At 45.4% G+C, this 19,893-nt stretch overlaps 1 protein-coding gene across 2 annotated transcripts in view; it reads left to right on the top strand.

The window, feature by feature from the left end:
- PPP1R1B (protein phosphatase 1 regulatory inhibitor subunit 1B) overlaps positions 1 to 19,092 on the top strand; it is a 57,923-nt gene extending 38,831 nt beyond the window's left edge. The window contains exons 4-7 of one of the 2 annotated variants that reach the window (XM_066586852.1): positions 1,131 to 1,203; positions 10,950 to 11,120; positions 11,205 to 11,294; positions 18,858 to 19,092. In XM_066586852.1, coding sequence (XP_066442949.1) covers positions 1,131 to 1,203; positions 10,950 to 11,120; positions 11,205 to 11,294; positions 18,858 to 18,901 — 378 coding nt within the window. In that variant the 3' untranslated portion in view covers positions 18,902 to 19,092. Of the gene's footprint in view, positions 1 to 1,127; positions 1,204 to 10,949; positions 11,121 to 11,204; positions 11,295 to 18,857 lie in introns of both variants that reach the window. The other variant, XM_066586851.1, reaches the window with a different exon arrangement.
- The last annotated feature ends 801 nt before the right edge of the window (positions 19,093 to 19,893 follow it).

Genomic DNA, 19,893 nt, shown 5'->3' with positions numbered 1-19,893 from the left:
GATATTATTGTCAACCCCTTTCCCCTGCACTGTGCATGCACTCAACCCACAGTCCATACTCCAAGCTTATGGGCTATGCAGTCCTATACAGTCTCTGCTGTGCTGAAGATCTTATGACAAGGTCCCAATTTCACAAGCTAAAACCAATGCTTAGGGGAGGCACAGTTAAAGGCCAGGATCTTCACAAGGCAGACCCTATGGTGCAGTAGGCACAAACATACAATATCCTACCAAAAGTAATTGGGCACCTGAGGAAGAATCAAAAATAGTATTTGTTTCCATATGTTAATACTTAGTGGGGCTCCTTTGGCTCTAATGACATCAAATACTCTCTTTGGCATACTTTCTACATACGTCTGATACATTTCAGCCGGTATTCCCCTCTATTCATGCTGCAAACGACTAGTGAGTTCTCTTAAAGAAGATGGACGCTGTTCATATTTCCTGACTCGACGTTCCAGTTTGGCCAAAAGATGTTCAGTAGGGCTCAGGTCGGGACTCTGTGCAGACAATCTAATCATGGAACAGCCATGTAAAAAATCCCCAGACCATAGCAGAACTTTCGCCGTACACAACTGTTGACACAACAGACTCAGGCAAAAGGTGTTCCCCAGGTGTCCTCCACACCCAGGTACAGCCAGCTGATTTGAAAATGGAGTAGCGCGATTCGTCATTCCATAGAACGTTCTTCCATTGCTCACCTTCCAATGATGACACTCCTTGAACCATTGTAGACCGGCAGATGCATCTTCTTTGAGAGAACTCACCTGGCGTTTGCAGGATGAATGGAGGGAAATACCAGCTGAAGTGTATCAGATTTTAGTAGAAGGTATGCCACTGGGAGTATCTGATGTCATTAGGGCCAAAGGAGCCCCACTAAGTATTAACATATGGAAGATGCTACTTCTGATTCTTACTCAGGTGTCCAATTACTATTGGTAGGATAGCGCTTACTCTACGTTCCTGAACATTTTCAGGGGAGATGTAGAGAGTCCATCCCCTAGAACCCTTCATCTACAATCCCCTTCACAATTGCTGTAGAACTGTATTTTGCATACACAATTCAGTTTTACACATTAGTTTTTGGCAGTGTGTTTCTTCTTAATCCTTTTTTATTTTTCTCCTAGAAGCTGACAGAGGATGCCCAACCACTAAAGACCAAGAGACCAAACCCATGTCCCTATATCCCTCCATCAATGAAAGGTGAGTCATCGATAAAAGAGTAACTGCCACTGTTTTCTGCCAATGTGCACCCGTGTCTTCAGCAATTGAAGCTTTGATTTTCTGATATCCACTGCATAGAAAAAGGGGGAATTTAATTGGGTGTTTTAGATGTTGGTCTTAATCCAAAGTGTGCTCGAGTGCTCGCTCCTTAATAAATTTGGCACACCTCTGTCCGTCTTGCATGAAAAAGTGAAATCTATAACAGCTAAGAGCCAGCCTAGATTTGCACTATACTTTATGCCGTAAAAGTTTGTTGGCCATGGGTGGACCAGTCCTTACTTTAAGCTTCGGTTTTTAGAAAAGTGCTGAGGATGGAGGAAAAAGGACAAAAATTCTTACATTTTTGTGCGAGTACAGCTTGCACAAAATATGCAATGATTTTATGTCAGAATTCTTGCTCACGGCCCTTCATAAATCCCCACATAGAATTAAGAAAATAAAATATTAACTGCATACTGTTAATAAACTGAAGTCAATAATAAATCTGTATGCAGTAAGCTCCCTCTAGTGGTGGCTCCAGGCAGTCAATATTTTCATCGAGAACATTGCTATATTCTCCTGCTGGGTATTGGTGTCATATGTCGACACTGGAAGCTAGGGGTTGACCGGGCAGAGCTGGAGGTAACGCCCTGGTCATGCCCCTAGCTGCCGATTGGCTCCTGGTCTCTGCTGTGTCCCATCCCGTCCCCACTGTTACATACGCCGGGTGACAAGCTCTTGCTTTGTGCGGCTGTGCCATCTTCAGCCCCGGTCCCTCAGCTCCTCGATACCACTCCCTCTGGCCGATTCGCTCCTGGTCTTTGCTGTGTTCCACCCCATCCCCAATGTTACTTGCGCCGGGTGACAGGCTCCTGCTTTGTGCGGTCTTCAGTCCCGGACCCTCAGGTCCTGCATGCTGCACCCTCCAGACAGCCAGCAATGTAACACAGATGGTGCTCTTCCTCCTGGCCAGTCAGTTACTTGCTGGCTGACAATCGGCTGCCGCTGCTGTTTTCTGGGAGGCTGTTCCGTCTTCAGCCCCAGCCCCTCCAGATGGTAGCCCCCTGCCACTGGGGAGAGTGACTGTGGGGTCAGCAGCAAACCTAGGAGGCCAGTGGTGAGGGGGTGGGGGAGTGGCTGGGGGTTGGTACAGCGGCACCAGGAGGTGAAATAGGAGTCCGGTGGGGAAAGTGCCAGTCAGGGCAGGGAGCCCAGCAGAAAGAGTGACAGCGGAGCGATGACAGCAAAACTAGGAGCGGAGATAGCAGTAGTAGGACCAGGAGCTGTCAGCGGGGAGAGTCGGTACATGGGAAGCTGTGTGCCGGGCATCAGCCAATCTGTAGCTGTGGGAGTGACTTGCCCGTCCCCTGTAACTCCGCCTGGCCAACCCATGTCTCCACCCATACTTATGGTGGAGACATATTACACCAGAACCATCCTGCTGTATGGTCCTCTACTGTCTAACACTATGCAACTGTCCCACTCCTGATGCATTAGAGTGGATCAGCAGACCACTGCTAAATCCCAGCCTCGTTTGAAGAAGACTTCCTGATTGGTTTCCTTTTCTTTACATATTTCTGGCTTCTGCAAGGTATTGCTGGTTATAGCATAAGCAATGTGCATTTAATCCAGTGTTCCTTGTATGCTTCTTGTATCTTGTTCTAGCCTGGCTTGTTTCTTGGAAGTGTAGTCTTGTTCCTGTGGTTATGTCTAATCCAGTCCTTGGTTTTTAGGACCTTTTTACACAGCATGATTATCGTGCAAATAGTCATTAGATCAAGCGATTTGCAGAATAGTTGTTAGGTGTATGCGTGAATGATCAATGATCACTGATAATTCAGAGTAAATACATACCAAGTGACCGATATATGATCACTATGTCACCACTGATTGCATGCTTGTTCCCATTTAGCCTGCCATGTGAAAGGACCCTTAGGCTTGTAGTTTATGGTTTATTATATCCTGTTTGCATCTGTCCTTGTCTTGCCTTAGCTTTGCTCTGTTTGATTTTGTTATCTCTCGTTCTTAAGGTACCTTTACACGGGATGACGGTCAGGTGCATGTGCTGCCCCACGGTCTACCAACTAACTATTACTCCTGTGCTTAACTCTTTAACGACTGTCCATACCTCTTTTGACAGCAGCCATTAAGGGGTTTTATTCTGCAGCCAGCGCTGCATTAGAAGCTCGGTGTGGGAGAAGCCATGGGGAGTGGGTGCTCAGCTGTTGGATGACAGCCGGACACTTGCTCTAAAATCAGGAACCGGAGAAACCTTAGATCCCCCGTATTTAACCCTTTAGATGCCACAGTCAATATGACCATAGCATGTAAAAGGCTGGCAGAGGGGGCTCCCTCTGTCACCCATCAGACCCCAGCGGCATGATTGCAGGGTCCCAATGAGTTGCTGTGGCACCCGGAGGCTTGCATATAGGATTTCGGTCTGGCAGCTATGGTGGCCTATGAGGCTCAGCCTCTGATATTTAAGTCCCCTAGTGCTGATATTTTTTAGTCCCCTAGTTGGACAAAAATAAAAAGTTTAAAAAACTATTAAAAAAATAGTTATAAAAATAAAAACATCAAAACCACTTTTGTTTGTTAAAAAAAAATTAAAAAATTACATGTGGTATCGCTGCATACGAATTGACCCAGAGAAAAAAGTTAGCACATTATTTAACCTTCACAGCGCACGTCATGTAAAAAAATATATACAAAACATGGCGAAAATATCTAATTTTCCACCCTCTAGCTCCGCCCCATCTCTTTACTATGGAGAATCCCAGTGAAAAGCCCTATAGTTCTGCCCCCTCTCTCTAGCCTTGCCCACTCTCTCTGTGCTATGGGGATATCCGTCGGGGATCCCCAGAGGGGAGAGAGAGAGATAGTGGGGCTGTGGGTTAATCCCCCATAGTAGGGAGAGAGAGTGGGGCTATGGGGGATTAACCCATAGTAGGGAGAGACAGAGCGGAGATATGGGTTAATCCCCCATAGCCCCACTCTCTCTCTCCCTGCTATAGGGAAATCCGGAAGCCCTGCCGGGCTTCTCTCTCTCCTCCTGGAGCAGCTGCCCGTTAATGCGATTTTTTTTTTTTGCACAGTACTGGCACAATTTTTTGGCGCACCTATACTCTGCTAAAACCACACTGGTGTGAACAAGGCCTTATGGTGAAATCTTCCAGGCTGCTCGTTTCTTCGATACAAATGAAACAATCTTTGTACATGTGATGGATACAACCAATGGACTAATGCTGGTTCTAAATACAACACTAGATTGATGGTCAATTAACGACACACAAAAACCGTCAGTGTCTCTCCCTGCCAAGAACTTTGATGCCTCTGAACCTTATTTACCCCAAATACGTTAGCCAATATACTGCTGGCTGTGGTGGATATGAAAGTGTAGAAACATAACTCGACAATACTGAATCAGAGCGCTCAGGATCCGGGTTACTTTAGGGGAAATAATAGCAAGCAGTCATATAAATCCAATTCAACCAATTGACATTTCCCCTCGGATAAGCCATATATTACAACACAGCTAAAGTAGAGCCTTCTACATGGGACGATGATCAGATGAACCATTGTTCGTACTAGCATTCGTTGCCCAGTGTAAACATGTCCAGTGATTAAAGGACAAATGACAAGACGCTCTTTCGCCCTTTTTTTTTTGCTTCTGTTATACGGACATAGACATTATCGTTTGCCAACAGCACATCTCTTTGTGCAAACAGCATGAGCTGCCGATTATAATGTAAAGTACATGGGATGGAAAATAATGAATAACTGGACAAAGAAGCGTTGATATTAAACTCCTACAATAATTGCAATATAGAAATGTTTTGAATGGGCACCAATCAATTTGCTGCATTGTCAGTGCAGATGTGATATGGTCAATTTATCGGCCCGTGTAGAAGGACGCTAACTGTAGATGCACAGTAAATTTGGGTAATACAACCGATACCAATGTGTCTGGACAACCTCCTTCTATATGGTCTGCTATGCTGTCAAGTATGGAGTCTGTTCATCAAGACACCAAGTCAGAGACTTGAGCACTAAGGGCCTATTTACACGGGCCGATGGTCACCCAAGTAATCTCTCAAAAGAGCGATTATGGGCGACTGTTGACCCATTTGAACAGGACCCGATAGGGCAGGTGAATTGCTCACTTGTTCAGGTCACTTGATTTTTAGCTCACCTAAAAAGCAAGCGACTGTCAGCCCGTATGAACAGACAGTTATTAATCTATGAATGACTGCCTGTTTACTGTGAATGGAGGCGAGCGGACGGCCAGAAAAGATCTCCAGCATGCTCCCACGCCATTCAGTAAGAAATAATGATTGGGATGCCTATTGCGCGCTAAATCACCCGACAGTCATCCAACACAAAAGTATGTATGGCCAGCCACAACGTCTCCCAGTTATATGACTGTTCACTATGGGATTCATAAGCCAGGCTCGCAACAATCAGCAGGGCATCAGGTTGGCTTCATTGTAAATATACAGAACGTGTAACATCAAACTAGGACATGAACTCTCTGCAGAGTCTTACCGGCACGTAAACTGCAGAACTCTGAACTGGACACGAAACTCGCGGACATGACTGAGAAACAGACATAAACTTTACGCCATTCACACTCACAAACTGGCGAAACCAGACCGAACAGCAGATCTGCGAAACGGACTTCATACTCGCTGGCAGACAGAAATCAACGGCTGATAAACACTCAAAACACTCACCAAGCATATCCGCATGTATGAACAGATGGAATAGATACAATACGAGGTATTAGTTCATATTTTGGCCAAGATACTTAAGCCTGCGAGCCCACTTCACGGGTCCTCGTTGTCTCATGGATCCCGACACTAACGAGATAACTAACTACAGGAAACTTGCCTACAATGCGGGGTGATCGTCCCGATAAGGACAACCTAATGCTGGAACCTAGGGACCTACCTCGTTCTAGATGATAAAGGACCACAACAAGACCCAATTCACACTACACGTACCGAGAGCTGCACAGACACGCAGGAGCATGACATTGTTCACACTGAACATCCTGAACAAACAGAGAAAAGGCCATCAGCCTCTAGCAGAGGAGCACATATATATGAGCAGCAGACCAGGGGGATTGGCTGGCTGGAGCAATTCACACCCAACCAGCTCAATCAACACCACCTGTGAAGCTATGCTGCTGAAAACCCATGTAGTACAACAGATTCCAGCAATACACCCTAACAGTACGTCCCTCTTAAGGAGTGGCCTCCGGAAATACAGGCACCTAACACACAGGGGTCTAAGACACAGGGGACTGGCTGGCTGGAGAAATTCACCCACAGTCAGCTCAAACAACCCCCACCTGCGGGGCTGAGCAGCTGGAAACCCATGTAGTACCACAGATCCCAGCAGAAACCCTAACAGTACGTTTTCATAATTGGACTGTCCCACTGCTAGCTGTTTTGCTGCAGGAAGCAGACAGCTCCCTACATTGCTAAGTGGCCCAGGTTGGTACTGCAGGCTGAATCCCATTCACTTTAAAAGGACCCAGCCTGCAGTATCAACCTGAGCTACTGCATAACGTACGGAGATGACTGCTTCCTGCAAGAAAGCTAAAAGTGGGACAACCCCCTTTAAGGTTTAATTTATGTTGATATATATAGTTTTTTGTAACGCTTTTGATTATATCTTCCACCCATCTAGCACATTATCTCTCCTGTGAACTTTGCTTGTCAATATGCTTTTTTGTACTACCTGGTTTGTTTGCCTGGCAGATCTAGGATTGCTTCCTCATTATATCTTGTAAACCAAATAAGAATAGTTTGTTTTGCAACAGCATTGTCTTGATGAGAGATCCCTTTAGCTTGTGTGTAATTGGTAACTAACTGGTATTATCCTGGCAGGCACTGAATAGCTACTTTATTAAAGCCCTCCATCTAGTAGCTTGTTGCACCTCCTTTGGCCTTCAGAACTACAGCAATTCAGCATGGCATCCATCCACAGATATCTGAGGACCCAAGGTGTGCCAAGATAATATTCCCCATACCATTACTGCACCTCCTCCTGTCTGAACTGTTGTCACCTGAGAATAAGGGTTCATTGATTCATGCTGCTTGCATCAAATTCTTCCCCTCTCATCAGCATGGTGCAACTGAAATCTGGATTCATCTGACCAGACAATGTTTTTTCACTTCTCAGTGATCCCATTTTTCTGCTCTTTTTCCCACTTAAAGAGCAATAACGCTGGAACTGATCATCTGCTGTTATAGCCCATCCGTGCTAAAGTATGATAAGATGTGCACTTGGACGCATTAGTTGGAGCACCAAGGTTGTATTTGGCTGCATTTTGCTTGACTGTGCACCACCTGTTCAGTTCTTGACATCCTCTCCTGACCCCTTTTGCCCAAGAGCTGTTTCCACCCACAGGATCCCCTTTCACTGAATGTTTTTCCTCAATCCCACCACTCTTGGTATACTCTCAACAACTGTTGCCAGGGTTGTCAACCTCCTCAACAAGTTTTTCTTGGGCAACTAAACAAAAGATCACAGACAGCATAATGCCCAAACCATGCCCCTAAAATGTGAAGCATCATGAATCCGCCAGCAGATATGATGTCGTTTGCAGATACTACTTTCAGTCTTCCCATTGATGCCAGAGCCCCCATCTGAAATGTGTTGTACTGATCTTCTCCATTGTCAGTCAGTTACATTAATATACAACCTTTCTTGTGAGTTATGATTAAAGAGTATCTATGTAACTTTTTTTTTAGGGGGTGAGTGAGAGGGGACATTGGATGTTAAAGGGTCACTCCTGTGATTTTTTTTTTTAATTCATTCACTATGTAGCTAGCCCCCCCTAGTCAATATATGTGAGATTGTATTATCTTGGTTAGTTATTTCTTTCTATTGCTTCCTGCACACGATGGGGTCGTATCCATCATGCGGGATCCCGCAGCAGTACATGACCCTGTGCCTGGCTGGTGACCCCGCTCACCTGTCCCAATTCTTCTTTTTCTGTAATTCAGGAGCGCTGGCCGGCACGCTGTCGCTAGGCAATGACATGGATCCCGCAACCCTTCTGCAGTACTCATTGCAGAAGGGCTGCAGGACGGATCCATTGACTTCAATGGAAGCCGCTGGTGTTGAAAACCACATAGAATGGAGCATGCTGAGATTTTTCTGCCATGAGCGGAAATTTCCACTTGTGTGCAGGAAGCAGCGGGTCTCCATAGGAGGCTATGGGCAGTATTTGCTGCGGAATTTGGGGGCAGCTGCTGGCCCCGGATTCTGCAAATCAAATCCATCCACGTGCAGGAGCCCTATCTACTTGGGGTTATGGATTATGTTTCTAGACCATTTCTCAGAGTGACCCTAATAAACTTTGTAGTATTTTTATTACTGCATTTCGCCTTCTACAGAGTGCAGATTACTGTTGCAGTGTTGAATAGGGTCGCAACGAAAAACATCCAAGCCTGGCTATGTTTTGCGAAAATCTACATCAAGTCTGCCCAAAAGTTTGTGGTAGAACGTGTTATGGTATGATAAGACCGAGGGTGAACTTTTGGCCATAATTCCAAAAGGTATGTTTGACACAAAGCCAACACTGCGCATCACCAAAAGATCACCATACCCGCAGTGAAGATGGTGGAGGCAGCATTATATGTGCGGCTGTTGTTCTGCTGCTGGAACTGGAGCTTTAGTCAATGTGGAGGGAATTATGAACAGTTCCAAATATCAGTCCATTTTGGCACAAAACTGTCATGCCTCTGGTAATAAGCTGAAGACAAAGAGGAATTTCACCTTTCAATGTGACGACGACCCAAAGCAAATCAGACCTCCAGATCAACAAAAAATTGGCTTCACCAGCAGAAAATCAAAGTTTTAGACTGGCCCAGCCAGATCCCAGACCTGAATCCCATTGAAGATCTGAGGGTCGACCTGAAGAGGGCGCTACGCATGAGATGCCCCGCAATCTGACAGATTTAGAACACTTTTGCAAGGAAGAGCAGGCAAAGATTGCCAAGTCAAGATGTGCCATGCTGACAGACCCTTACCCAAAAAGACTGAATGCTGTCATAAAGTCAAAGGGTACAACTACAAAGTATTTGTTTTAGGGTGTGTATATTTATGTAGCCACATTATTATAGCTTTTATTTTTCAGTTCTGAAAGATTTCAGTTTGTTTGTTAATGGAATTGTACAGATAACGGGTGGAAATAAATCTGAAAATATTTGTGCTTCTCAGATTTTCTAACATGACAAAAAAGCCACCTGCACAGGACAACAACTTTGATATATATATATATATATATACACACACACACATACATATAATGTGGGAGGACAGCTCGGTAGCGTGCGGGTTTGGCGATATTCAGAGACTGAAAACCAGCGGATGCAGTCCAAAAGTAGGCATGTCCTGCGTTTATTTCATAACAGCAACACAAAAGTCCAGCCTTAGCTTCAGGCAAACAAATAATAGTCCAAAATACCGCTATCAGGTCGTCCCAGCCTGATCAGGTCGCACTTAGCAGGTGCAGCGCACAGCAGGGCTTCAATCTCCAAGCCGGTCACACAGGCTGCTAGGGTCCAGCAGCCATCTTAGCTCCCCTGTGTCCGTGCACCTGCTATTTATGTGCACACTTATGCTGGCTCAGCCTCAGCACCTGGGCTGATTGAGCTCTCCCACACCCTGGAGTGGAGGAGGTAGAATGGACAGCCCCACTACCAACCTGCCATCCATTCCTAAAAAACCAGGCCAAGATATTTTTAAAGAACAGATCTCCAGCAACTACTTGCTGGAGACCACATTACGGTCCTGGTTTCTTACGTCTTCAAGAGCGGGACATGACCTTCCTCCAGTCCCCTTATGCATAGTACCGGAACTTAGAGCGACGTAGCGACCGTCCACCACTACGCCCCTCAGTACCTCACAATATATATATATATTACGAAATATAATGTGCGTATACATACCTATATGATAGTGCTGGAGACCATGTCATCAGTATGTGTCTTTAGTGGAGTATTCCCTGTGGTGTAGTGGGTAGCAGCCCTTGTCCATAAAGTTTTCAAGTACATGAACACGAATTAATGTACTTCCATTAACCAGAGTGCCAGTGCACCAACACACAGTACCTTCTAACGTCCTCAGTGCAGGCACTCATCAGACATCACTTGCCGTGAGCCTACACCCTATTCTAAGACGGCACTACTGACGGCAGAAAAAAACACCCATCTTTTGCGGACTGTCCGTGAATTTATGGACATTTGGCAACCCTGATTGTTGCAAGAGACAAGACCACAAGGTTGGTAGGGAAATCCTGGCTCCACCCAGTTTAGCTTCGATGACCAGGGCTCGGATTGCTCGATTTTCCCATTCTAATGTGGATGTTCTCTGAAACTGATCCTTGGAAAGCCTTGATTTTATGCTGCACTCCAGGGTCACTTGTCTAATTTCCATATAGGTTAGCTCCAAGCTGGAAAGTGCCAGTGTCTCTAAAAAAAAAGTGTCCATTGAGTATGTATGCTGATATTACAATGTTACCGTCTAGCTGTATCGATCTAATAGTTTAGTTCTAAATCACTGATGGGAACCACTAATAATAATTATTATTAGTGGTTCCCATCAGTGATTTAGACTTTTGTTCCAGTGGGAACTTTTCTGCCTCGGTGATAAAAATAGTTTAGTTCTAGGTCTAACTAGATGCGGAGTTTTATTCTGACTCCTCTAACATTTCCTATTGTGATTTGCAGCCGTCCAGCGCTTAGTCCAATCTCATCTGCAGTCCCTAGGGTCTCTTAGTGACAGTGATGATGAAAATGATGATGATGAAGAAAGCACAAATGACAATGAAACTGGTGAAGAACATCCCACATCTAACGAACCAGAAGAATGCGTGGAGTGCGGTGTGGACTGTGGCAAAGGTAAGAACAAGAGAGTGCCACATATTTGACACGAGTTATTAGATAAATTACTTATAAGCTGCTAATTTTGCTGTTGGTTTTCAGGGGATGAAGGACCACCGAGTAACAATCTAGAAACCCTTCTCAACCAGACTTTACTGGAAGACAGAGCAGACACGATGGACACGCAGACTGGTAACTAAATGTATCCATATAAATACATTATTCCACCAAAAGTAATAGGACACTGAAGCAAGAATCAAAAGTAGTATTTATTTACATATGTTAACACTTAGTGGGGCATCTGGTCTTAAGTCCTTAATAAGCCTTTTGACAGCCTGCAACTGCAGGACATGTATGAAGGGAGATCATGGGGCGATCTCCTTCCATACATTGTGGGGCGATCTTGCTCTGTATTTCGTGGCTGCTGGCTGTTTCTTATCGGCAACAGCTCCGGTAAGCCGTGTGGCTCATCGGAGCTGTTAACCCTTTAAATGCCACTGTCAATTCTGACAGCGGCATTTAAATCCCCCGAACGATGTTCGGAGGTCCCGTACAGCCCTCCACAATGAGATTGCAGGAAGCCATGCGGAAGTCATGACAGCCAGGGACCTCCTGATGTAAGTCCCACACTTTTCTTTATAAGGATTCTCTTAGAGCGCATCTGACATTTTTTCTTTTCACTACATTGTCCTTTTCCAATTTTTTCACTTGAATTGTGGGTCTGTCTACGGCTACTCTCCAGTATGGATTCCCATGTGGGATACTAGGATACCTATTTAGAACGTACTAGGACTTCGGGTGCTGGTGGGTTGGTCCCCCTCAGGGTCCTTCTCGCTTATGCCAGGTAAGTCCTTACATTTTCACTGGCTTTGTATTTTTGAATTTGTTCCATCCACATTAAGGTGCTGACCATATGATAAGTGCCTCTTGATGGTATCGGAAGTTGTACTGACTGCCACCTTGGCATTCTTGGCAATTTCTCTGTAGCACAGACCTTACTTCTAAGTTTATAATTGTTTGTCTGTCTTCTTTGGGTAATTGCCTTTTTCTTGCCATTATGATAGCAATGTGCTCTGTCCTGAAGTGCAAAACAGTCCAAATCTTGCCCTAGTGAGTGTTGTGATGCAGTCTGTTTCAGAACTGGGTATATAGAATCAGAGAGTTTGAAAGTAATCTACAAAACTCGAGACAACTGTAGGAACAGCTAGAAATCAAATTATGGTTTAAATTGGATGCAGTGCTGTAGAGCAGCTGCCCTTCATGTGTTCCCTGAAAAAAATCATAAATTCTGACTAATGTTGTGTTTCAGGTTAAAAATTCGAATTTTAAATGTTTTTAACTTACTTTTGAACCATTTTACATTATTGTTAATGTAAAAAAATAACTGGATACACTGAAGTGTTCTAAAACGTTTGACCAGTAATGTACTTCAGCCATGTCATGTACAGCAATTCACTTGAGAAGACACTCATGCTGGGAATGGTCAGTGGAAGTAGGAGGAAATGCCATCCAAGAACTCCTTGGCATGACACCGTCACATCTGAACCAACATGACCCTGAGTGAACGCAAAAATATAGTAATCGATAGATGTGTATGGATGAGAATGAACCATAGAAGGACTGAAAATCCATCTCGATTGAATGAACAATTGATTGATTTAATGGAATAAGTGATTAGGTATAAAAGTATGTAGATTTGGTGACTCTTCTACCCACCAAAGCTCTTCACCTGCTAATTTACTAAAGCCCCATTTACACGCAAAGATGATCGCTCAAAATTCGTTCAAAAGATAGGATGATTGACAGTTTGAGCGATCATTTTGCATTAGCTGCTAATGAGCACTAATGCCCATTAGTAGCTTTTTAGCTTCATTTGCATGTAAATGAGCCTCCCTTTGTTGTATGCAGATAGCAGGTGGTCTGTTATCTGCATACAGCCCCTTTGTTCTCCCGCAGGACTGCAGCTTAATACAATGTTATCAGCGCTCCCCGTGGAGAATCACATCCTGCGGTCACTGCTATCAGCTCTCTGGCTAGGGATGGATTTTAAACTCAACTAAAAATCATTGTTCGGCCAAAAAGCAAACGATGGTAGCATTTACACACATCATTTATCGCTCAAAAGACATTGTTTGAGCGAATTTTGAGCGATAATCATTGTGTGTAAATGGGGCTTTATAGATTCTGTGTGTACATCACATGAAAACAACTACCCATAAGTTGTGAAAGGGGTAGAAAGCGCAGCAGAAGGAGCTCTGTGGGATGTACTATAATAACCTTTTGGTATAAATTTCTGCAGTCTGATTTTTTTTCTTACATTTTCTGGAAACTAGAATACTTCACTAGAAAAACTTTCAGCAGTTATCAGACACAAACTCCCACAGTTGGCAATGAATTAATACTGGCTTAGCTGCAAGTACAGGATTGCTTAACCTCGTATTTGCTGTTACATATTGATCTTATAGCAAAACACTTCTAAGACTTTATTCATATGAGCATGTCCAACTGCGGTGTGTGAAAAGACTGACCAAGGTTAATGAGTGCGTACGTCCTTGTCTATATCTGTATTCATAGCATGTGTCCATTTATTATGTCCATGTATCATGCTTTTTTTCTTGCATGCAGGAAAACTGAATGAGGCCCAATGTTTTCTAGCATTGTTTAGCAGTGATCAGTGGAAAATGGTGTGCACGTGGGTGTCCTGTCTGTGTGCACGTGGGTGTCCTGTCTGTGTGCACGTGGGTGTCTTTGTGCGCACGTGGGTATCCTCTGTGTGCGCACGTGGGTGTCCTGTGTGGGCGCACGTGGGTGTCCTGTGTGGGTGCACGTGGATGTCCTCTGTGTGCGCACGTGGGTGTCTTTGTGCGCACGTGGGTATCCTCTGTGTGCGCACGTGGGTGTCCTGTGTGGGCGCACGTGGGTGTCCTGTGTGGGTGCACGTGGGTGTCCTGTGTGGGTGCACGTGGGTGTCCTGTGTGGGTGCACGTGGGTGTCCTGTGTGGGTGCACGTGGGTGTCCTGTGTGGGTGCACGTGGGTGTCCTGTGTGGGTGCACGTGGGTGTTCTGTGTGGGTGCACGTGGGTGTGTTCTGTGTGGGTGCACGTGGGTGTCTTCTGTGTGCGCACGTGGGTGTCTTCTGTGTGCGCACGTGGGTGTCTTCTGTGTGCGCACGTGGGTATCCTCTGTGTGCTGCAAAGGGGTATCCTCTGTGTGCTGCACAGGGGTGTCCTGTGTGCGCGCACGTGGGTGTCCTCTGTGCGTGCACGTGGGTGTCCTCTGTGTGCTGCACAGGGGTGTCCTCTGTGCGTGCACGTGGGTGTCCTCTGTGCGTGCACGTGGGTGTCCTGTGTGCGTGCACGTGGGTGTCCTGTGGCTGTCCAGCTTCTTTCCCTATCAGTATTACAGTGTAAGGGCGAGCACCCACTGGCGTTTTTTTACCTGCGTTTTGCGTTTTGCGTTTTTCCTGCACAGGCATAGAGATAACATGTGTTCCTGTCCACTGGCGTTTTTTTTGCGTTGCGTTTGCGTTTTTAACATAGGAACTGTCAGTTGCATATGTGTCCCTATTTTTCTCCTAATGCACCCATGAATGTCAATGGAAATTAACGCAAAACGCCGCGAAAACGCCGCGAAAAACGCGCGGAAAAACGCGAGAAACGCAGCGTTTTTTCCCCGCGGAGAACGCAAACGCCAGTGGGTGCTCGCCCTAAAGCTGGATGAAATTGGTACCAGAATTGACCCCATAGTTTACCAGGGATCATTAATAGCATTCAGTGCATTAGTTTTTATCCCGGATACCTTCCTGCACCGAATAGAAAAGCGTTGCCGGCAGCATTTTTCTGTCCGACTATGGATGCTGCACAAAAATCACCAATATAGCATCAATTGTGTCCGGCTATATGGGAACCGGCTATATGGGACCTGTTACAACCTTTGACAAGCAGATCAGGCTACAGACCTTTGCAGCCTATTCCTCCGTTGTTTTTCTGTTCTAGCCCCATCGTTTGTGCACAATGACTTCTGTTACATTTGGATTCCGATACTAGTCAATACGTTGTCATTTTGGCGATCTTCAATTCTCAGTGTCAATCAGATGACACATCGGTCATTGACACTAGACTTTGTATTGTAGACCACCCCACCCATTTGACTAGTATCAAGAGCTGTTACAGGCGAATGAGGAAGGCTACAACAAAAACAGAACTGCGGAATAATCTGCAAGGACCTGGCTGGCAGATATGTTTCTCATAGGACATAACTGGGTTTCTTTAAACCAACTTGGAGGAATAAATTAGCATTAAAGGGGTTTTCTGCAGTAAGATATTGATGACCTATCCTCAGGATACATCATCATTGTCAGATCGATGGAGTCTGCTGCTCAGGAACCCCTCCGATCAGTAGATTGAAGAGGCAGCTGTGCTCAGGGGAGTGATGTAGCCTCTTTTCAGGCCAGTGACGTCACCTGCATTGGTCACATGGACTAGGAGCAGCTCCATCCTATTCGAGTAAATGGGATTGAGCTGCTAAACCAGGCACAGCCACTATGAAATGTATGGCCCTCTGCCTGTTACACGTGGACTTCACAACCCTTTTCTACCTGCCATCAGTGCAGGATTGTTGACCAATGTAGGTAAAAAAAAGAAAACCCCGAGGTAGAACAACTCATGACCAAAAGTGATATATTACAATTAGAGATGAAGAGCATACTCGCTAAGGACAATTGCTCGATCGAGCACTGTCCTTAGCGAGTATCTCCCCGCTCGGCAGAGAAGGTTCGGGTGCCGGCGCGGGGGACAGGTGAGTTGCGGCAGTGAGCAGGAGGGAGCGAGGGGAGAGAGAGGGAGAGAGAGATCTCCCCTCCGTTCCTCCCCGCTCTTCTCCGCCACTCCCTGCCCGCCACCGGCAGCCAAACCTTTTCTCTCGAGCGGGCAGGTACTCGCTAAGGGCAATGCTCGCTCATCACTAATTACATTAATATAACCTTAGTCTTAAGAATGAAAAAAAATACTAAAAGCCTCTTGAATTTTGTCAACTTTTTCATACTTTTATAGCCCTCTTAGTGTTCAGTAAGAGATTTGGGCCAATGAGTGCATGTCAGTACTTTACCGTCGTCCTGAAATGGAAAATCTAAGGGTCTTTCCACAGTTACATTACTGAAAGTGAATTATGGCTTAGGAAAACATAATTTTCCAGTCTCCGGATGCCAGGGACAGGGAGTGACATTACGGTAAGGTCACTTCTGATTGGACCCTAACAATGACTTTGTGTAGAACATTTCCAGCAATAGGAAAACCAGAGTCAATGTTAACACTTTCTCTTCTCACCTGAGGCTGTTCCAGTTGTGTCAGGCAGATGTTTTTATTATTAGGGTATTTTTGTGCAATAATGGGAGTTGTAGTTTTGTAACCGCCAGGCCATAGTCTGCAGGGTGCTACTCTATGGAAATCTGAACTATAAATATTATTTACCTGTTACATTTGATGAACATTATATAGTTTGGTAATTTTAATATTATTACATGCAAACTTAAAAAGGTTTTCCTTCCTACTAGACTTAAAGGCTACGTACAGCTTTGCACTCTTTTTTTTAAGCAATGTGTTTTTGGAAATGAAGACTTTTTGTAATGGGTTTGATTTCTATTAGAGATGAGCGAGCGTACTTGCTAAGGCACTACTCGAGCGAGTAGTGCCTTACGCGAGTACCTGCCCGCTCGTCTCTAAAGATTCGGGTGCCGGCAGGGGGCGGGGAGCGACAGGGGAGAGTGGGGAGGAACGGGGGAATCTCTTTCTCACTCTCTCCCCGCCGCTCCTCCCTGCTCACTCCCGCAACTCACCGCTCTCCCCCACTGGCACCCGAATCTTTAGAGACAAGCGGGCAGGTACTCGCATAAGGCACTACTGGCTCGAGTAGTTTGCCTTAGCGAGTACGCTCGATCATCTCTAATTTCTATGCTTGCATTGTTTTCCAAGGCACTGCAGCCCAGAGGACTAAAAGTTTAGTCAATTCTGTCACTTAGAGTAAACTTATGGGTTGTTTCTCAGCTCCTGCCCTAGCCTGCTCTCCTGTTGTGCATGTGTATTCACTGCCTTTCCATTGAGCTATTACAGAGAGCTGTATGATGGTGGAGGAGAACAGGAGGACAGAGCAGAGAAAGCTACTGTTACAGAGTTCTGTAATTCACTCCATGTGAATTTTCTGCTCTTATTAATAACATAGGAGAATTGGGACAGTAGCCCCTCAGAGAGAGGATGGGAAAGACAGAGGGATAGCTGTGTAGTATTGAGTAGGTGTAGTTATGCTACACAGCCTCTGAGAAAGAAGAACAGAGGGAGAGCTTAGCTTATGCACATACATGAGATAGACCAATTGATCAGTGCTGGGAGTGTCATCCTCCCTTCCCAAGCCTGAAATTTGAATGTAGGAGATAATGCAATCCAAGTATGAAGCTTTCTAGATGCATGAAAAGGAAAACTCAATGTGAAAACAGATAAGTGCATCATTTTTTTCTGAAGGGACTTAGTAAATTATGTATGTATTCACAATTCATGCACAAAGGTTTCCATAGCCTTTAAAGGGATTCTGTCATCAGGCTACTGTTGTCTGAACCACAGGCACCATGAACCCAAGATAGGGAAGCCTGTTGCCTATGAGAGTGTTTTATTCTTGAACGCAGCAGCGTTTGAACTTTGACTACTGTGTATAGAGAGAGCTATCACTTTAGAAGATGCTGGTCGAGAGAAGCCAGTGCAGTCCACAACCATGACTCAGAGCGCAGCTCTGAATCAAACTTCCAAGTGTATTTACTCTGAAACGCTGCAACGTTTTAGGATAAAACATTCACAGCAGCAGCAGGCATCCATGTCCTTGGTGCATGTTGCCCGGGCAGCATGATCCTGATGACAGAATCTCTTCAAAGGGGTTTAACCGCTAATGAGAATTTATCCCCTATGTCTGATCATGGTAGGTCTGACTGCAGGCATACCCAATGAACCCGTTGTCTGCGCACCCTAAATTCCCTATGTGAATGGAGTGGTGGTTTGCATGTGTGACCATCACCACTCCATTCACTACTGTGACACAGATGAAGATAGCTGAATGCATTGATCTCCTTCTATACCAATGAAATGAATGGAGTGGTGGTCATATATGTGCACCACCTCTCCATTCACATGGAAGACAAGGGGTGCACAGATTTCTGGATCACTTGAGGTCCAAGCAATTGCACCCAGTCCAGCAATCAGACGTTTATTCCCTATTCTGAGGACAGGGGATAAATGTCATTACTAGGAAAAGTTAATTAAATTGGGAATGATCATGCATACTCACTAGAGATGAGCGAGTATACTCGTTAAGGCACATTACTCGAGCGAGTAGTGGCTTAGCCGAGTATCTCCTCGCTCGTCTCCAAAGATTCGGGGGCCGGCGCCAGTGACAGGTGAGTTGCGGCGGGGAGCAGGGGGGATCGGGGGGGAAGAGAGAGATCTCCCCTTCGTTCCTCCCCGCTCTCCCCCACCGCTCCCGAATCTTTAGAGACGAGCGGGGAGATACTCGGCTAAGGCACTACTCGCTCGAGTAATGTGCCTTAGCGTGTATACTCGCTCATCTCTAATATTCACACGTCGCCAGCATGACCCATTTTTGAGATTGCAGTGGTCTTATCAGTCGTACATTTATGGATTATTCAATGGATGTCGCTGGCATCAAAATCCCTATAAGGCGTATGTAACTATGACACTGTGCACTCTTCTGTTACAGATAAAGTGGGTGACAAGCAAGCTGCATCTGTGGAACTTCCCTAATCTCTTCAGCTGCCTTACCTGTCTACAGACTGGAACCAAACTGCTGTCTCTTGAGTTAGTGTTGCCCCTTCTTCTCTCGCCATCCCATCTGTCCACATCAGAGTCTTTAGCCCTGCTGCAGAGATCAGACTACTCTGTATATTTATGTGATATAGCTGGCTTTCGCAAAGTAATAAACTCTATAACTTACACTTATGCCGTTAATGTGTATTCACTCAACCTACCGACGCTGACCAGACATATCTCAGTAGGCGTCCAATGGTGAAAATTAGAATTATATTAAACTTTGAAACTCAAAGAAAGAAGTCAGAGTTGGTAAAGTGTACTGATTTTCAAGTGAACCTACTGTCATATACCAGGAAACCGCTTCATGGCAATTGCCTAATGAATTCTAATTAGGAATTGTTAACGAGGCCATACACATCAGACAAAAGTAGGCTGATTGTTGAAGAACCAACGACTGAACAATTGTCTAGTGAATGATCGATACACATTTTAGTACATGTTGGCCAACAAAGTCCTTCATACTTACCATTAGAGATGAGCGAGCGTACTCGCTAAGGTAAACTACTCGAGCGAGTAATGCCTTATGCGAGTACCTGCCCGCTCGTCTCAAAAGATTCGGGTGCCGGCGGGGGAGAACGGTGAGTTGCGGGAGTGAGCAGGGGGGAACAGGGGGGGAGTGAGAGAGAGATCCACCCCCTCCCGTTCCTTCCCGCTCTCTCCCGCCGGCACCCGAATCTTTAGAGACGAGCGGGCAGGTACTCGCATAAGACACTACTTGCTCGAGTAATTTGCCTTAACGAGTATGCTCACTCATCTCTACTTACCAGATATGTTCAACGATACCGGGCACGGATGAAAGATCTTGCTGGGATCATTCAAAGAGAGATCGTTCATGGATGAAAGATCTTTTGCCCAACTATCGGCCAAAAAATTCAAAAGTGGGTAACTTCCTTCCAGACAATAACAGACTGACATAGTTGGTTGTT

The sequence above is a fragment of the Eleutherodactylus coqui genome, chromosome 13 (genome assembly GCF_035609145.1).
Source record: "Eleutherodactylus coqui strain aEleCoq1 chromosome 13, aEleCoq1.hap1, whole genome shotgun sequence".
Taxonomy (NCBI): Eukaryota; Metazoa; Chordata; class Amphibia; order Anura; family Eleutherodactylidae; genus Eleutherodactylus; species Eleutherodactylus coqui.
The sequence above is the reverse complement of the archived record's forward strand: the minus strand, read 5'-3'. Positions and strand labels throughout refer to the sequence as shown.